General features: G+C 42.2%; 1 protein-coding gene across 2 annotated transcripts in view; it reads right to left on the bottom strand.

The window, feature by feature from the left end:
- SUMO1 (small ubiquitin like modifier 1) overlaps positions 1–8,646 on the bottom strand; it is a 53,560-nt gene extending 44,914 nt beyond the window's left edge. Inside the window, exons 1-2 of one of the 2 annotated variants that reach the window (XM_029606283.1) lie at positions 8,436–8,643; positions 5,095–5,169 (exon numbers count right to left, since the gene is read on the bottom strand). In XM_029606283.1, coding sequence (XP_029462143.1) covers positions 5,095–5,169; positions 8,436–8,447 — 87 coding nt within the window. In that variant the 5' untranslated portion in view covers positions 8,448–8,643. Of the gene's footprint in view, positions 1–5,094; positions 5,170–8,435 lie in introns of both variants that reach the window. The other variant, XM_029606284.1, reaches the window with a different exon arrangement.
- Between the last annotated feature and the right edge of the window lie 6,586 nt (positions 8,647–15,232).

Here is a 15,232-nt window from a genome sequence, read left to right on the forward strand (position 1 = left end):
GAGCAAGGAATATTCCCTGACAAACTCAAAAACGCCATAGTCAAACCAATCATCAAAAAACCTTAACTCGACAAATCTGATCCAGCTAACTACAGACCAGTATCCAACCTCCCGTTCATAGCGAAAATACTTAAAAAAACGGTCAACAATCAACTCATGGAACACCTTGAAACCCATAACATCCTACAACCTACATAGCATGGCTTCAGAAAACTTTTCAGGACGGAAATCCTCCTTCTTACACTCACCGATACCATCCTCAAGAGGACTCGACCATGGCCAATCAACCCCTACTGATACTTCTCAACATTTCCGCCGCCTTCGACACCATCAACCACAGAAATCGACTTCGAGACACCACAATCAAATGGTTTGAATCATACCTCACAAACAAATCCTACAATGTAAAGCTAAACACATCAGAATCCTCCCAAATACCACTTACACACGGTGTCCCACAAGGATCTTCCCTATCCTCCACCCTATTCAACATTTACCTCCTCCCACTCTGCAAATTCCTCTCAGAATCACACCTCACTTATTTTGTATACGCAGACGACATACAATTATTACTCCCGATAACCAAAACCATCGAATACACCCTAAACAGATGGAACCAACTCAGTAGGAAAATAACTCATTTGCTATCACAATTATCACTCTGCCTCAACCAAAACAAGACTGAAATCCTTCATATCTCCAATGACAGTCTCTCAGCCCCTCTCAACATCAACACCACTAAAAACATAGGGGTACAACTTACAACTTCTACAAAAAATCTGGGAGTGACTATTGACAATGACTCAACCTCAAGCACCACATCTCCAACATGATCAAAGATGGATTCTTAAAACTGCAAACACTAAAAAAGCTCAAACCCCTTCTTCACACTCAGGACTTTCAAACAGTACTGCAAACTATAATTTTTTTCAAAACTCGACTACTGTAACACTATTCTCCTTGGCCTCCCCGAAACTACCATCAGACCTCTTCAGGTACTACAAAACGCCGCCGCCAGGTCCATCACAAATATAAAAAAATGCAACCACATCACACCCACACTAAAAGAATGATTTGCACTGGCTTCCCATCAGCCAAAGAATTCAATACAAAACCCTCACCCTCATCCACAAAAAAATAAACAACAATGAGATGAATTGGTTAAACACTGCCATACTCCACACAGAGAAATCTCAGATCCTCAGACTCTGGCCTTCTCACCATTCCCAACTCCAAAACAGCACACCTCACCTCCACCCGCAAACGAGCCATATCCGTGGCGGGCCCCAGACTTTGGAACTCCCTCCCGCCCCTCCTCAGAAATGAACCTTCCACTCAAGTATTCAAAAAACAACTCAAATCCTGGCTCTTCAGAAAAGCCTTCCCACCAGATACTTAGCCCCCCCCCCCCCCCTCGGGCTCATCTCTGCCTCGAAAATGAAACCCTAACCGCCGTCACCCACCCGAAACTCACCCCCAGCCCCCCCACATTTAATCGCTCTTTCCCACCCCCTCTCCCCATTTCCCCCACCCCCTCCCCCCAGCCACGTTTTATAAGCTTTCCACCAAAGTCTCCACACAAGTTAACCACTCCAAGACTCTAGATCGTAATCTATAACTTATCTTCCCAAGTTACAATGTTATAATATATACGATTCTCTCTTTTCTTTTATACAAGTTACCATGTTACAATGTAAAATAAGCAGATCTTGCCTTATTTGTTCAGTTATATGTAAACCGATGTGATATCTCGATCGAATGTCGGTATATAAAAGCAAATAAATAAATAAAATGTGTATATCCGCTCCACGGTATGTTCTATACTACAGCAAGGAGATCAGGCAGCTGCAGCTAACATTCATAAAGCTAGCCCAAGAGATTTGAGCATGGGTGCACTGGATCCCGGCTGTGTGATCCTCCTTACAGCCATATAGCACTGCAGCTGATCCACAATTTTACTAACTTTTGAAATCTATTAGTGAAATGCTCAGAGAAGCATCCATTTATGTTCTGTTTCTACTACACGTTAATGATTTGCAAGGCTCTTCATTTTTGTTTTTTATTCTATTTTTCTTGAAAATGTTATCAGTGCTTTTAATACAACACCAAAAAACAGAAGAAAATTGGTGCAAAAGACAACTCATCTTTCTGGGTAATTTCTGGGGTTTATTTTGGTGAAAAGACATATGAAGTGTCAATGGTAGGGCAGGGGAGTGTTGTCAGGATATCCATAAAGAATTTGCATGAGATAGATCTGCATACAATGGAGGCAGTGCATATTCTCATGCATATTCATTGTATATATCTTGAAAACCAGACCTGTTTGTGGCTCTCGAGGATTGGAGTTGGCCACCTCTGTACTAGGGGGGTGTCATGGAGAACTTACTATCAGGGATTGGCAAGAGAGCTCTGGCCAGTCTCTAATTCTGCAGACCAAGACAAAATTCTATGCATTGAAAATCAATAAACATTTTTGTGGGTAAAAATCAGTTCATACTGAAAACAAAGGGCACTAGTAATGTGTAAAATGACTATTAATTGGGGCAAGCTAGGATTTTTTTGCTTTGTTAATTCTGACACTTTCAGCAATACAAATATTATTAATATGGTAGAAAATTTCAGGTCCAACTACACTAGCTGTAAAATAAATTTTCACTTCCCCAATTTGCTCACCCTGAGATTAGCATATTAGGAGCAGGGGGAGCTCATAGGAAGGCGAGTTGCTTCATGTTTTTCTTTCTATTTATTTTGTTGCTGGCCCTATCTTCTGGAAAGAAGCAGCAAATAGCGATTTATAGAACTATCATGTGTATCATACAATACTGACAGGCCGATACAGTAAAGTGCGGCCGTGGTTACCCTGCTTCTAACCCGCTTTCTACTCACAATTTGGCCGCGTTAGCCCAACCCGCAATTCACTATCCCTTTTAACCCATCCTTACCGCTTCTTTAAATCAACGGGTACCCCTTTCTGCCCGCGGCATGTATATGAGATGTAAACGATCGGATTAGCTATTCCCCCCCATTCAGTAACGCGCGCCCTGACTATCGCCTTTTTAACCTGCAGTTTAGCCGCGCGTTTAACCTGCTAATTTACCGCCTACCCCTACCCCTGCGTTAGAGGCAGGGGTAAGGGTAGACGGCAAACTTTCCCCCAAAAGAAAACCTAAAATCCCCTCCTCCCGAAGCGACTGGACATGTAAAATATGTAAAACCTAAAAACCTAAAATCCCCTCCTCCCGAAGCGACTGGACATGTAAAATATGTGAATAAGTGTAATCAACTTACTTTTTGTTTCTTTTTCAGCCCTTTCAGCCTTCTCTGCCGTCCTCTGGAGGGGGCAGCCGGCGGCGAAAGCGGCCCCCGCCGGCGAAGACGGACGAACGCACGCGAGTAATGCACGGGCGCTCAAGCCAGCGAAGCGTACGCCGTGACGTCATGCGCTTCGCTGGCTAGAGCGCCCAAATTGACGGGTGCTCAAGCCAGTGAAAGCACATGCGCGTGCGTGACGTCACGGCGTACGTCACGCACGCCCGTCCATGTGCTTTTCCTGGCTTGAACGCGTGTGTTTGTCCATCTTCGGCGGCGGGGGCCGCTGGAAGCCGCTTTCGCCGCCGGCTGCCTCCTCCGGAGGACGGCAGAGAAGGCTGAAAGGGCTGAAAAAGAAACAAAAAGTAAGTTGGTTACACATATTCTACATGTCGAGTCGCTTCGGGAGGAGGAGATTTTAGGTTTTCTTTGGTTAAAGTTGGGATCCACTTCCTGGTGCCTGTCATTTCAAATGACATTTGAAATGACATTTGAAATGACAGGTACCAGCGCACCCAGGATACTGTATAGGCGCTGTATAAAGCACCTATACAGTAAAATGGATTGCGCTTCATGGACGCAGCTTGAATTTGCATGCGATTTTAATACAGTATCGAGCGGTAGGTGAGCCGGACTGTGCGTGCGGCAAGCGCAGGTGCGCCCGGCACCAACGCAGCTCTTCCTACCGCTCCTTACTGTATCGGCCCGTGAGTGAGTTTCTTGGCACCCTCTCCAATTGATTTCAAGGTGAGAAAAACACAAAAATTATCAAATATAACCAGATCCATCTCCCCATACCCTCCTCACTTTGGGCCAGATTTTCGAACCTACACACGAGCAACCCGGTGTGCACAAATCTACGCCCGATTTTATAACATGCGCGCGATTGCTGATTTTTGTACTTGGTTAATTTTTTATTTGTATATAGTTTAAATATTGTTTAAAAACGATGTGAATAGTTTCCAATAAAAAAAATTGACTTTTTTTGCATAGTTATGTGTGTGAAGCTTTATGCAAAATTATGCAAATTTTCCACATAATTGCGTCACAATCTTGAAAAATATGCAGGAAACTATGGGCTCTACTTATAAGATACAAAACAAATGAATTTCATATGACACCATGCCATCACTAGAAGATGTGGCCATATGAGGGAGGCTGACAGCAAGCAATTCCTTGCCTCCTCCTACAGCCACCTGGTCATCAGCACTTGGCTATTACTTCTGCCCCCATCCCAGGCTGCAGCAAACCCAAAATTCAGGGATTCAGTGCCTGGTCCCCATGACTGCTCTTCCCCCCTACCAGTGCACATGCCATATAAATAGGAAGTACAAAGGGAAGAGGAAGAGCTGCAGGAACCTGGAGTGCACACACTCAGTTAATTCTGCTTTCTGCTGTGGCCTGTTAATGGTAAGATGGGCAAGGAAAAATGAGGAACATGACAGGAAACAGGAAGAACATGGGGGGGAATTAGGAGTAGAGGGGGCAAATGGTAGAAAAAAGAATTACACTGGAGGACAGTAAGAACATGAGGGAATGGGATTTCAGTTTCTCCCCCCAACTTTAATATTTTCTACCTAAAAAATAAAGTCCTGAATAAACAAATATTCAACACAGAAAAGCAAAAAAAAAGCATTTGTTCTTAGCCGACTTTCAGCTGGACTGTCGTTTTCTCTAGGCAGTATGTGTTGTATGTATGTGTGTGTTTAGTGATGGGAATAGAAGTTGAGTCTTTCAGTTGGCCAGCTCCATGCTTGGTCAGCCCCTGCACTGAAGGCCTCTCACCTGGCCGATGACTTTCAGTTTGATATACTCTCCTTCTTTTTTGTCTCCCAAGTCTTCAGTCGAAGGTTTAGCTTCCTGCAAAATAAATAAATAAAATTTGATGGACAGCCATAACATTAAGAAATACAGTGTTGGTCACCCCAGCATGAGACCAATACTATGGAATATATGCAATGCTATTTTTCCTCATTTATCTCACTTCATCTACACACCATCAGCAACTGTCTTTATTTAGGTTGCTCTTCATTTTTCTCAGTAAATAAAACTGGATATGGTCAAAGTAGTCACTTATTGCCACAGTGCAGTCAGCAGATTTACAGTACACAGAAAAGTGACACAGCCTGAGAAGGAGATTTAGTATAAAAGAAGTGGCAGCCCAGAACCTGCAATAAGGACAAACTTTTTTTGCGGGTTGTAATTCCTTGCATTATACCCATTTTGTTGTATCTGAGCTTTTAAAAGCAACAAGAACATTTTACCTCTGACAGCCTAAGAAAAACTCAATATATACTGTGTTTAAATATGTACTTTTACTACTTTTATTTTTCTGTATTTGCTGTTATTTCATATGTAATATTTTTATTGTACCACATTTTAGAATTTCTATGGAAATCATGTAATAATTTGGAAATTGGTAATGTCTCCAAATCTCATGCATAGCACATATTCTAACAGTGCTGCATGCCACTGTGTTTTATGATGTCTAGAGTCCAGGGAATCCATCATGTTAAGAATGTGGGCTGTGTGATAGAGAACATGAAAGCTTTTTTTTTGTGAATACTTCACAAGACCCTCACAACAATCCACAAAACCCTACACAACCAGAATATACATTGGCTTAATGACTCCCTCCAATACCATACCTCCAATAGACCCACCAGAGCTGCTTATAAAGGATCCCTCTCTACACCCTCCCACAAACTATCCCATCACATCTCCACCAAGGAACGCGCACTCTCCATAGCAGGACCAATACTATGGAACTCCATGCCACCCGAACTACGCCAAGAACACTGTACAAAGACCTTAAAAAAAAAACCTAAAAACTTGGCTATTTTCTCAGGCATACACTTAACGCTCTCACCCCTCCCTCCCCCAATAGGTTCCAGAAAACCTAGACAGCAAAGACATTTAAGTTTGTAATGGACAGTTTTTTGACCAGAGCTAATACAGAAATGTGTACAAAGTTATTTGCTTACTTTGCAACCTATTACACTGACCCATTTTTCCTCTTCGCCCATCTTGTTCCTTCATCCCCCTGTTACATGTAACTTTTCAAGTTTTTCTCTTTTCCATCTATGTTCCTATTTTTTTACCCCATTAATTGTAAACCGATGTGATATGAAAATGAATATCGGTATAAAAAAGTTTTAAATAAATAAATAGATAAATATTAAAAATGCATTTGCATGCATACAGGAATTGTGCAAAGGGCACATGTGAGTGTGTGTAGTGTAACAGAATGAGTTTGAGACACAGTATGTAAACTTGTGAATGAAAAGCAAAAAATACAAATTAGAAAAACAGTATGCAAAGGATGTAGAAAATATAGGAATGTATGTGTAATGGTAGACCAAAGTGGGCAAAACTAATAGCACTCATCACATGCAAATCCATGTTGATGGGGCTATTAGTTATTCACCCCAGATGTAATAATAAAAAAAAATAAATTACCTGCATATGTTTTCGCTCAGAAATTAACATCTGCCCAGAGCAGGAATTAATTTCTGAATAGCCCAAAAAGTTGTACAAAAAAAGCATATAATACCAAAAGGTTTAAAAACTATATATTTTTTAAAAGTACCGGCGGTCAGGTTAGGGAAACAGACGCTCAATTAACGAGCATCCATTTTCCTAATCCGGTTAGAAAAACGCTCATAAAATTGATCGTCCATTTTCCTAATCCGCTGACAGCCAACTTCACCTGGGCGCCCGCTGCCAAGGAGGCACTAGAGGCGCACAATTGTCCCTAGCATCTCCTTGGCAGCGCAACACCTCATTTAAATATTGAATCCCGCACCCAGGAGAAGTGCATGGGCACACATAAAAAAAGCGCTCATTTATTGCATCGGCCTCATTATAAAGAAAAAAAGTTAATATTGTACCAATATAAAATATATCAAAAATCAAGAAAATTCTCTCATAACTTGCATGGTTCTACACAGAATTCAAATTAAAACAAAGTTAAGAGAGATCCATAAGAAGAAAGGAAGTAATAATTCAGTTTGAATCTAAAGAAGTTGAAAAAAAAAACTACCAAGATCCAGGCTGACTGGCAAAGCTAGAAAAAGGAGGGAGGGGTGCATGTGTTAGAAATACAGTCACAAAAATATATCCAAAATGATGCATTTCTTAACTTACTAAAGAATTAACTGTTAAGTTTTAGACAATGCTGGACACCAGCATAGGAGTAAACAAAGAAGATACTTTTGGATGACCAAAATTAGGTCTGAATTGGACACTCGTTAAAGTTTACACACTCTGCCACAAAATGTACAAATCAATCAACAAAAAAAAAATCTCAGCCCCATCTGCTGTACAAATTAGATTTATGGTGCTTATCAGGGCACATTTTAAATAAAACCAGCAAGTCACTGCTTCCTAGAATTGTGTAAACTGCAAATCTGATTAATTTATACCCGAAAAAAGAATGTAAAACCACTACTATTTATAAGAAGCGATTGAGTGGAAAAACTATGATCACAAAAGGAGAGATTTCAGTTTTTTTCAAGGTTTAAATATTTGAAAAAAATGTGTTCCAGTTCTTAGAACTGTGTCTATTGGATTGTATGTGAGGTACCCTTACACCGTTAAAAGTATCTCACAACTGAGGATGCGGATCCATCTAAATTTGCCGACGGTTCTGCAATCGTTATATTGCCTTTTAACATTCCCTTTGTATCCTGCAAGCTTCTACCTGCATAGACCAAACAGTTTATTTTCCCACAGACACCAAACTCTGCCAACAAGATAAAGCCAATCAATCTTTTCATCGTTCCCACACAAACTCTTCCCTTTCTCCCTCCCCATGATCGAATTAAACATCTGATCGCAGGCAGCCCTGGGCTTCCAGGGATCAGCTGCCCTCGGTGTAATCCCGACTCGCAGCATCTGCTGCAAACCGAGTCTAGGCTGTCCTGGAGCAAGCATACAACACAAGCTCAGAGACCACTATCGCCGCCCCAGCCTCTCTCGCCTGTACTGCCAGTGATGATGCTCACCCTCCCTGCGTCGCAGTCACCACTACGCCCGCAAAGAGCAGGCCCGATTTAGACCGGTTTCACAGATTATTCCTTTGCTAGGCCCCACTCCCTCCCCTCCTTTTTCCAGCCGCCGCGCACCTGGTCAGACATGGCGGCGGTAGCCGCGACCGATTTGTTCCGTCCCTCCGTGCCTCCGTCGGTGACAACACTTCTCTGCGTTCGTGTTATTATTACAGGCTCGAAGGCTCTCTTGCCACCTTGCTGCAACCCCGCGACGACGACAACAACAACAACAGCAGTAACCTCACAGCCACAACGAGGCGGAACTTCCGGCGCGATAACGTCAGTTCCGGCACTAGCTGCCTATTCGTTCTAAGGGGGTGCAACGAGCTAATGTTACTACTCGCTTCCGGTTGGTGCTTTGTTGGCAAAATATACTTAGCTTTCTTTCCAATAACCATGAAAGAGGGCAATTTTCAAAGTCACATCTTCTGATAACAGCATTTTACCTGTGGAAATGAACTTTTAAGAAATTAATCATCTAAATAAATTTTACCTGCATTATTTGGGGGTTTTCTCAGAGTGGGGCTAAGTTGGGGAAGCAGGGCTACTTTTACCTATGAGCAAAAGGGTCAACTGCAGGCCCCTGGACAGGATTTAGGACTAGGCAACTGTCTCTGGAACCAAATTTTGATAAGGCACCGCATCTATGTCTCTATCTGGGCCTGCCTCAAACGCACCAGCAACAGCAAATTCAAAAAGGAAATTCTGTGTGAGACAACCGCTGCTCTTCACACACTCAAGGTCCTGCCCCATCCCTCACAGTAGGAAGGCTGTGAGGGAGGAGGAAGTAGAGTGCCCCAGGGTGGTTCTGTCATGAGGTAGAGTGAGGCAGCCCTTCACCGGTGGCAACATTTTAGGGTGCAAATGCCCCCAAAACATCACTGTGGCGACTGCCTCTTTTTGCATCTTGACATGAGATATTAGTGACATCGGCTGAAGATGCACCCATGGGGTTTCCATGCCCTAGAGGCAAGAGGAGTCCTGTGGTTTCCATGCCCTGCTGGGCTGAAAGACGAGCCCCATCGTGGCTTAGGATGATACCTGTGAGGGTTCCCACACATTGTAGAGAGCATGAAAAAAGACCCTAGGAGGTGGGATTAGTGAGAAAGGAGGCAATGAAAGAGAAGGGAGGATGAATGAGTGAAAGGGAAGGAAGGGGGAGGGAAGGAAGTGAGGAAAAGAAGGGATGCAGGTGGGAAGTAGAGAGGGAGTAAGACTAGGAGGTTGTGAGTGGAAGAAAGTGTAGGGCCAGTGGAAGCATTATGCAGACTAGGCAACTGCCTAGAGACCACAGTTTGGGGGTGTGGTACAGCATGGGCAGGACCACAACAACTGTGACTCCTTGTTCTGCCTGTGTGGCTGTGGAAGAGGAAGTTGTGGCATATGGGCCTGTGCAAATGGGAAGCTGGACGTGCAATCACTGCAGCTGGAAAGAGCAGGATCAGTGTCTGCTCCTATAGCCTGAAGAAAGCACTAGGAGCAATTTTGGCCCGCACCCCAGGAGGAAAGAGTCATCCTGTTAGTTGTGTGTGTTAAAGATGAAAGCTGCATGTGCATTCTAGAGGAAGAGAAGTGTTTGTATGTGAGAGAATGAACATTATAGATGTGCTCCATCTCCTCCACCCACTACTCCATAATAATTTCAGTTGGACTGGAAATCAAAACTTTCCAGGTATGAAGAGAGAAATTTAAAAAAAAATATTTTTGAGTTTTGAGTGTTGTTTGATGTGTCTGCTGTTTTGAAATAGTTTATTGCTTTTTGGGAACTTTAAAATTGTTTTTTATATATTTATTGAATGTTATTCTAATCATCAGCATGCTTCTGTTTTTCCTTTGTAGTACTTCATACAGAGTCTGGCTTTTTGTATTTTCCAGTTCAGTTTTTGTCTGCATGTTTCTATGTACGCTTTATGGTTTGTTTATTGTGAATTGGGTGAGGATCTATCTGTGTTCTGCATGTGTGAATGAGGTAAGGTGTTCTATAGCAGCCTGGTTTGTTCTATTTTACTAAAAGCTACCAAGAAAGAACTCAGACTTATTTCTCATACTATCAAGTCTGAGTCCAAACTGGAACTGGGTTTAGTCAAATCGAAACAACTTCAATTACTGCTAGACTATGCACCACCAGGAGTACTTGAATCTGATTCCTCACCCCTCATAGAATCCATAGTGAAGCACATCAACACAGACCTTCCAACCATGATAATGGGAGATTTCAACCTCCATATCGATGCCTCACCCCGCTCCGCCAATTGCAAAGCCCTCCTCGCCTCCCTCAGTGCAATGGGATTCAATCAGATCGTCAACAACCCTACACACAAAGCTGGACACACTCTGGATCTTATCTTCATCAACTCAAACTTCTCCTGCACAATGGAACCCTCGTGTACCCCAATCCCCTGGTCAGACCACTTCCTGATAAACTCCTCCTTCTCCACAAATAAACAGACATACACACCACATCACCTCTCCACCATTCACTTCAGGAAACCATGCGCATCCGATATACTTAGTGATCAGCTTTCCATGGAACTCACAAACTTAGATCTATCCAATCCCGACTCAGCCGTACTCTCCTGGCATAATATTACTGAAGCAGTAGCAAACAAACTATGCCCTGCAGTCTCCAAAACAATTAATCCAGCAAAAAAAGGAAATCAACCCTGGTTCACGTCCGAACTGAAATGGATGAAACAAGACCTACGTCACAAAGAAAACAGATGGCGCAAAACCACCAACTCATCTACACTTTCAGCATACAAAGGAACCTTACATCATTACAGGACTGCTATCCTAAAGACAAAAAGAGAATACTATGCCAATAAAATCCACAATCTCCAATTTGATGCCAAAGCTCTTTTCTCTTATGTATCACAAATCACAAAGTCATCCCCTCCGACAATACCAGACGAACAGGCACTATCCAAGGCTAACGAGCTCGCATCATTCTTCCAACAGAAGATTTCGAATACTCTTGCTCTACTCCCTACCAATACTACCCCACTCATGGCATGCGACAATTTCCACACCCCCGCGGGAGCCAAACTCGACAACTTCGAATTAACCTTCCCCAGGGAAATCAAATCCCTCCTTAAGAAACAGAAACCATCCAGCCACCCAGCAGACAATATCCCTTCCAAACTCCTGCTTCTTATCCCAAACACGATCTCTGGACCACTGACCAACATTATAAACTGCCTGCTAACTCAAGGGATCTACCCAGACAGACTTAAAACTGCTTCCCTTAAACCCCTCCTTAAGAAACACAATTTAGACCCTAGAGAATTAGCCAATTTCCGCCCCATCTCTAATCTCCCATTCTTAGCTAAACTAATGGAGAAAGTGGTAAACACCCAGCTCTCAGATTATTTAGAAGATCACAACATCCTATATCCATCGCAATATGGTTTTCACAAATCACGCAACACGGAATCCCTCCTCATCTCACTAACAGACCACATTATTATGGGATTAGACAAAGGCCACTCCTTTCTACTAGTCCTGCTAGACATCTCGGCGGCATTCGACACCGTCAACCACTCCATCCTCCTGAATCGCCTATCAGACATTGGTATATCCGGATCAGTCCACAGTTGGTTCAAGTCTTTCCTCAGCAACAGAAGCTTTAAAGTCAAAATTAATAATAAAGAATCACCTTCTACAAATTCCTCACTTGGTGTACCGCAAGGATCCTCCTTATCTCCCACCCTCTTCAACATCTACCTCCTCCCCCTCTGCCATCTACTAACAGATCTTAAACTAATACACTACCTCTACGCAGACGATGTGCAGATTCTGATCCCTATAACAGAATCCATCTCAAAAGCTCTCACTCACTGGAATAACTGCCTACAATCCATCACTAGCCTTCTCAACAGTCTAAACCTGGTACTCAATACTATGAAGACCGAACTCCTCCTCATCTCCTCCAACCAGGATAACTCCCTCCCTTAGTCCCTCCACAACACCCATCTCACTCATACACATGTAAGAGATCTGGGGGTAATTCTCGACAATCGCCTAAACCTAAAGAAAATGATCAACATCACAACTAAAGATTGCTTCTACCGACTCCAGGTTCTAAAAAGACTCAAACCCCTCCTATTCTTCCACGACTTCAGGACAGTTCTCCAATCCTTGATATTTGCCAAAATAGATTACTGCAGCGCTCTCCTCCTAGGTCTACCCATCTCTACCACCAAGCCACTATAGATGATTCAGAATGCTGCAGCCAGAATTCTGACTTAACACCAACCTTGGAGAACACATTTCACCTATCCTCAGAAACCTACACTGGTTACCAGTTAACTTCAGAATCCTACACAAATCACTCACCTTAATCCACAAAGCCATCCACAATCAACTTCAACTTGACCTCGAAATCCCCCTCAAACTCCATACCTCCAACAGACCGATTAGAGAAATCCACAAAGGAATTTTGCAAGCTCCTCCAACTAAAGCCACGCGACTTACCTCAACCAAAGACCGAGCTTTCTCGACAGCAGGACCAACTATTTAGAATAACATCCATTCAGACCTTAGACTGGAACCATGCCTCCCAACATTTAGGAAAAAACTTAAGACATGGCTTTTCTGCCAAGCCTTCTCAGATCCCCCGGATACACACTAGAGGACCAAATTCCCTTCATGAGCGATGGAACCTTGTACCTCTAAGTTCATTAAGCACTAGCCCGCTTACCCTATTGTATTATATTACTAGTTTTCTGCCATCCTAGGCTTCTCTTTCCAGCTGATTAAGCCTCCAAGTTCACCCTCCTTGTTGAATGTAACTTTGCCGCCTCCGTTCATATGTTTATTTCTGTTTCAGTGTTTTTCCCTGTTCGATGTAAACTGATCTGATATGGTTACTACCATGAAGGTCGGTATGGAAAAGTGTTAAATAAATAAATAAAAATAAAAGGAGATATATTGATGTTTTAGGACTTGCTGTAATATTTCCAGTGTTGCTTTTTCATAGGTAGGGTTGTTACTGTTTGAGTGCCAATAAATAGTACTGTTTTTGTATAATACGTTTACTGTATTGTAATTGTAACTCAGTTTACTCATGGCTTTCTCAGGGCCAAGCCCATATCTTACACACTTTACAATAGACTTCATACCATATGGATTCAAAGTGTCTTTTTGCAGGGAATACACAAGTAGGGGGTACTTATATGCATATATACTCATTTTTATATATGTAACATTTTGAAAAATTTTCCTATAAACACATAATGGTAGAAAACTTTTTTTTTAAGTTAGCATGCCATACATAAAACACATAATAGAAGTAACATTACAGTAATGAGACCATATTTCCTTGCTCATATTATAATCCACAAATATAGTAGCATATCAGCATACTAAATGTGCAGTACATCCTACTCAAATATCCAAATAAAACAACAACCTATGGCCAAAAGGGGCAGCAGCCATCTTACCATGGCTGATGGGCTGTCCAGTAGGGGCCCAATAGGTCAGATTGAATCTTGATTACCATGGATACATAGTTCAATTTGAAAACATCCTCCCACTTCCTAGGAAAGTATACTCCCAGATATCAAAACCCATCCTTTGCTACCTGCAAAGACATATGTCCATCCAGGAGCAAGCACTGATGCTCAGGGCAAAACAAAAATATCTCTAACTTTTGATTATGTATTTTATACCCTGATTCCCTCCCATATGCATCTAAGACACTCATCAACCTAGGTGCGGATATCGTAAGATTGGTGAGTTCATCCTGCAAATTTGATACCGGCGATATCTGGATCTTTATGTATGAGTCGTGCTAATGTCTCAATTACCAAATCAAACAGGAGAAGCGAAAGAGGGCATCCCTATCTTGTTACTCTCTGAATAGGAAAGATGTCTGACAGGATCCCATTAGTCATCACCCTTGCTGCTGGATGTGCGTAGAGGGCCTTCACCCACTGAATAACTGCAGGCTCAACCTATACTGAGCGAGAATGGCAAAAAGAAATATTCAACGTAGCCTAATCAAAGGCCTTTTCTGTGTCCAATGACAATACAGCTCTATGCCATTTATATTTATCTGCTAAAGTTAGAAAGTTAACTGGAGAAATTACTTACCTGATAATTTCATTTTCCTTAGTGTAGACAGATGGACTCAGGACCAATGGGTATAGTGTGCTCCTGACAGCAGTTGGAGACGGAGTCAGATTTCAATCTGACGTCAGCACTACATATACCCGTGCACGAGGTTCTGCGCTTCAGTTTTCTCCTTGAAAAGCAATTGTGGATATATGTGTGTTTGGATAATTTTGATTAACTTAAGAACATAAGAACATGCCATACTGGGTCTGACCAAGGGTCCATCAAGCCCAGCATCCTGTTTCCAACAGTGGCCAATCCAGGTCATAAGAACCTGGCAAGTACCCAAAAACTAAGTCTATTACAAGTTACCGTTGCTAGTAATAGCAGTGGCTATTTTCTAAGTCAACTTAATTAATAGCAGGCAATGGACCTCTCCTCCAAGAACTTATCCAATCCTAGGCAGTTCCAAATTAAATTAGCTAAAAATATAAACCAAATACTAAACGCTAAAATATACATTCATAATAAAATAGCACAGCTGCTAAAACATCCATAACTTAAGCACTAAAAAATTAAAATATTAAATAAAGCACAGAAAGGCTATAAGAGCAAAAAATAAGTAAAAAGGATCTCCTATTCACACCTTATAAGCCACATCAAATATCCAGGTTTTAAGATCATGTTTAAACCTTTTAAAATCAGTTTCAAGCCTCAAACTTGTCGGTAATGTATTCCAAAGTTTAGGACCTGCCAGAGATACTGCTCTCCCTTACTTGGTTCAAAGGTGCTGTCTGGAGCGAAGGTAACAAAAGTAG

This window comes from Rhinatrema bivittatum, chromosome 6, assembly GCF_901001135.1.
Source record: "Rhinatrema bivittatum chromosome 6, aRhiBiv1.1, whole genome shotgun sequence".
Taxonomy (NCBI): domain Eukaryota; kingdom Metazoa; phylum Chordata; class Amphibia; order Gymnophiona; family Rhinatrematidae; genus Rhinatrema; species Rhinatrema bivittatum.